This window comes from Penaeus japonicus, unplaced genomic scaffold, assembly GCF_977035675.1.
Source record: "Penaeus japonicus unplaced genomic scaffold, GWHDUDI00000001_assembly GWHDUDI00000019, whole genome shotgun sequence".
Classification (NCBI taxonomy): domain Eukaryota; kingdom Metazoa; phylum Arthropoda; class Malacostraca; order Decapoda; family Penaeidae; genus Penaeus; species Penaeus japonicus.
The window spans coordinates 39657788-39660287 of record NW_028234421.1 but is presented as its reverse complement, the minus strand read 5'-3'; the positions used below and the strand labels follow the sequence as shown (position 1 = coordinate 39660287).

The 2500-nt window shown below is 35.4% G+C and overlaps 1 protein-coding gene across 1 annotated transcript in view; it reads right to left on the bottom strand.

The window, feature by feature from the left end:
• Abca3 (ATP binding cassette subfamily A member 3) overlaps positions 1-2500 on the bottom strand; it is a 37145-nt gene that overhangs the window by 3167 nt on the left and 31478 nt on the right. Inside the window, exons 28-30 of the mRNA XM_086547165.1 lie at positions 2350-2467; positions 2035-2236; positions 1569-1756 (exon numbers count right to left, since the gene is read on the bottom strand). Coding sequence (XP_086403291.1) covers positions 1569-1756; positions 2035-2236; positions 2350-2467 — 508 coding nt within the window. The remainder of the gene's footprint in view (positions 1-1568; positions 1757-2034; positions 2237-2349; positions 2468-2500) is intronic.

The window sequence follows — 2500 nt, the reverse complement described above, 5'->3', positions numbered from 1 at the left end:
CACTCACATATGCTAATTATCAATATAAGAAAATGAATATAAATTCAAATAATTGAGCAACAACATGGCAAAAAAATTCTCAGATCCCATCATATGGTGAAATATTAAAGGAGCTTAAAAACCTCACATCAAAATTAACTTGCATAAAATACTATAACTAGGATTAATTCATTTATGGCACATATAAGACAAAACCAAGATGATATGATGTTGTGACTGCTTGCATATAAATTGTCAGTACAGAATTATGACAAATCTGTCTTAATCTGGGTCAAACCTCCTCCTCTGCCTGACAACTAGCACAAACATGGCATCAATACTTAGGCAGTAGACTCATGTGGCTGTACATTTAATTCTTTGTACCATGATAAAATGTATGTATGCTCACATTATAGTCTGGAAAAGGAGGAAGGGGGAGGGGGGATATTTATCCTTTTTCATTGGGCATGTCAAACTATAGCCAAAATGATGAAGAGCCCCCCCCCCCCTCCATTCACCCCTTAGGAAGTACAAGTACACATAATACAATATACAGCAAAGTCATTTTTCATGTATGAGTGCTCCCAAACGAGCAGATGAGGAGGGATATTCACTTTTGGTCATCTGCGTCAGATCACTTCTTATTTCATCAACAAGGCATTGGTGATATATATAGGAGTTTGTTATATAGAAATTAACAAGGCAATTGAGGCTGAGAATAGCTTGTTGAGTACTGTCACATTTGGGTTCCTACAATGATTTTGAACCAATCTTTGTTGGATGACTCAGTAATGGTGAGGTATGCTTTAAAAAAGAAAACCTATTTTTGTCAAAAAAAAAAAAAAAAAAAAAAAAAAAAAAAAAAATCTTGGCCAAAAAAGTGACTCGGGTTCCTTAACCCATTCGCGCCGGATGACATGCTGACACGTTTCGTGGTTTTTGCGTCAGACAACAGTGACGAGATATTTGGCCAAGGCCAGGCAGCCCAGGCTTGCGGCTTGTGCACCCGAGAATCTCGAGGTATTAGGCTTATGCGTTCGAAAACCCCGGCATTACGACCATTCAAAGCCAGAATCGCCCCGGCGTGAATGGGTTAAAAAATATACCATGGTGCTAAATGAATAGATGAAGGACTATGTGATTATTTTTCAGTTGATATATTAGAGGATATGATAATGTGATCACTTCAATTTGTAATGTGATGTTATTAAATAATGTCATAACCCTACATTAATGTATCAAAGCTTACCCACACTTGTGCACTAAGTCTGGGTAAATAAAGGATTAAATCAATACAAAGACAGGAAATCTTCCAGGACTGAAATTCACCAAAAAAAAAAAAAAAATCTGATATGACTTTTTAATAAAATAAAATAAATTTCTATGAATTTTAGCTGTGAGTAAAGGGATAAAATCTCACACCAGTCACTGGGTTAAATAATGGAGTAAACAAATAATTACAAATCTATGGCTGTGTAAAGCATGATATAACCTGAAAAACAAATGATATCTAACACTGAAAAATAAATCATAATGCAGATAACAGAAATCAATCAATTGAAACTGATAAACTCAAAGAATAATCTTACCTATAGTTTCCAACCAAATTATCCAAATGAGGTGATACAAGCAACTGTTCTGCCAAAGTAACTATAGTTCTGTTGATCTCCCTCTCTGGAACACCCCTGAGACGGGCAAACATGCGAAGAGCTTCTCGTCCAGTCATTTGATCCAGAATAGCATCAAACTGAGGGCAGTATCCTACTTCCTGTTGTACCTGCAAGATCAACTCTGGTATCATGCATATATCAAATGTCAAATTTCTGGATTTAATCCCTTGTTATTTTCAAGCAAAAGAATGGCTACAGAATGTTACTACGTAATAATGAAAATAAATTCTTTGATAATCATAGTTATATAAAATATTTGGACAAAAGTCCAAGCTCATAAGTCATGAATTGTTGCTCATAAATTGTACAACTATTCACCTCTACAATTCAGCTACTAAGTGTTACAATCTTTAGTGATAATTGGACCCAAAAAATGCAAATATACCTTCTTCAAGTCTGATTTGATGCTGTATCCATTGACAAATGCATTACCCGAGGATACTTGCAAATCTCCAGTCAACATTTTGAAAGTTGTGGTTTTGCCTGCTCCATTGATTCCAAGGAGGCCAAAGCATTCCCCTAAGGGTACTCCTAAATTAAGACGATTCACAGCCATGAAGTTCCCTGAGTAAGTCTTGCTAAGGTCACTGCAGAGAAAAGATTATTACAATATCATATGTTACAAAGTATATAACAATTTACATGTAAAGTAGAATAATATCAAAGCACTGAATAAAGATGTAAAAGAGAAACTCCCTACCTAAAAATTAATTTATCAGTTTCATGTAACTGAGACAGGGGTGTGTTCCTGATGCGCATTCGTTCATTTGCTACATCTTCATCTTCTTGCATTAATGGATCAGACTCTTTTTCAACATCTGTGGAAGGTTTTCAGAATTACACTTTCCTTA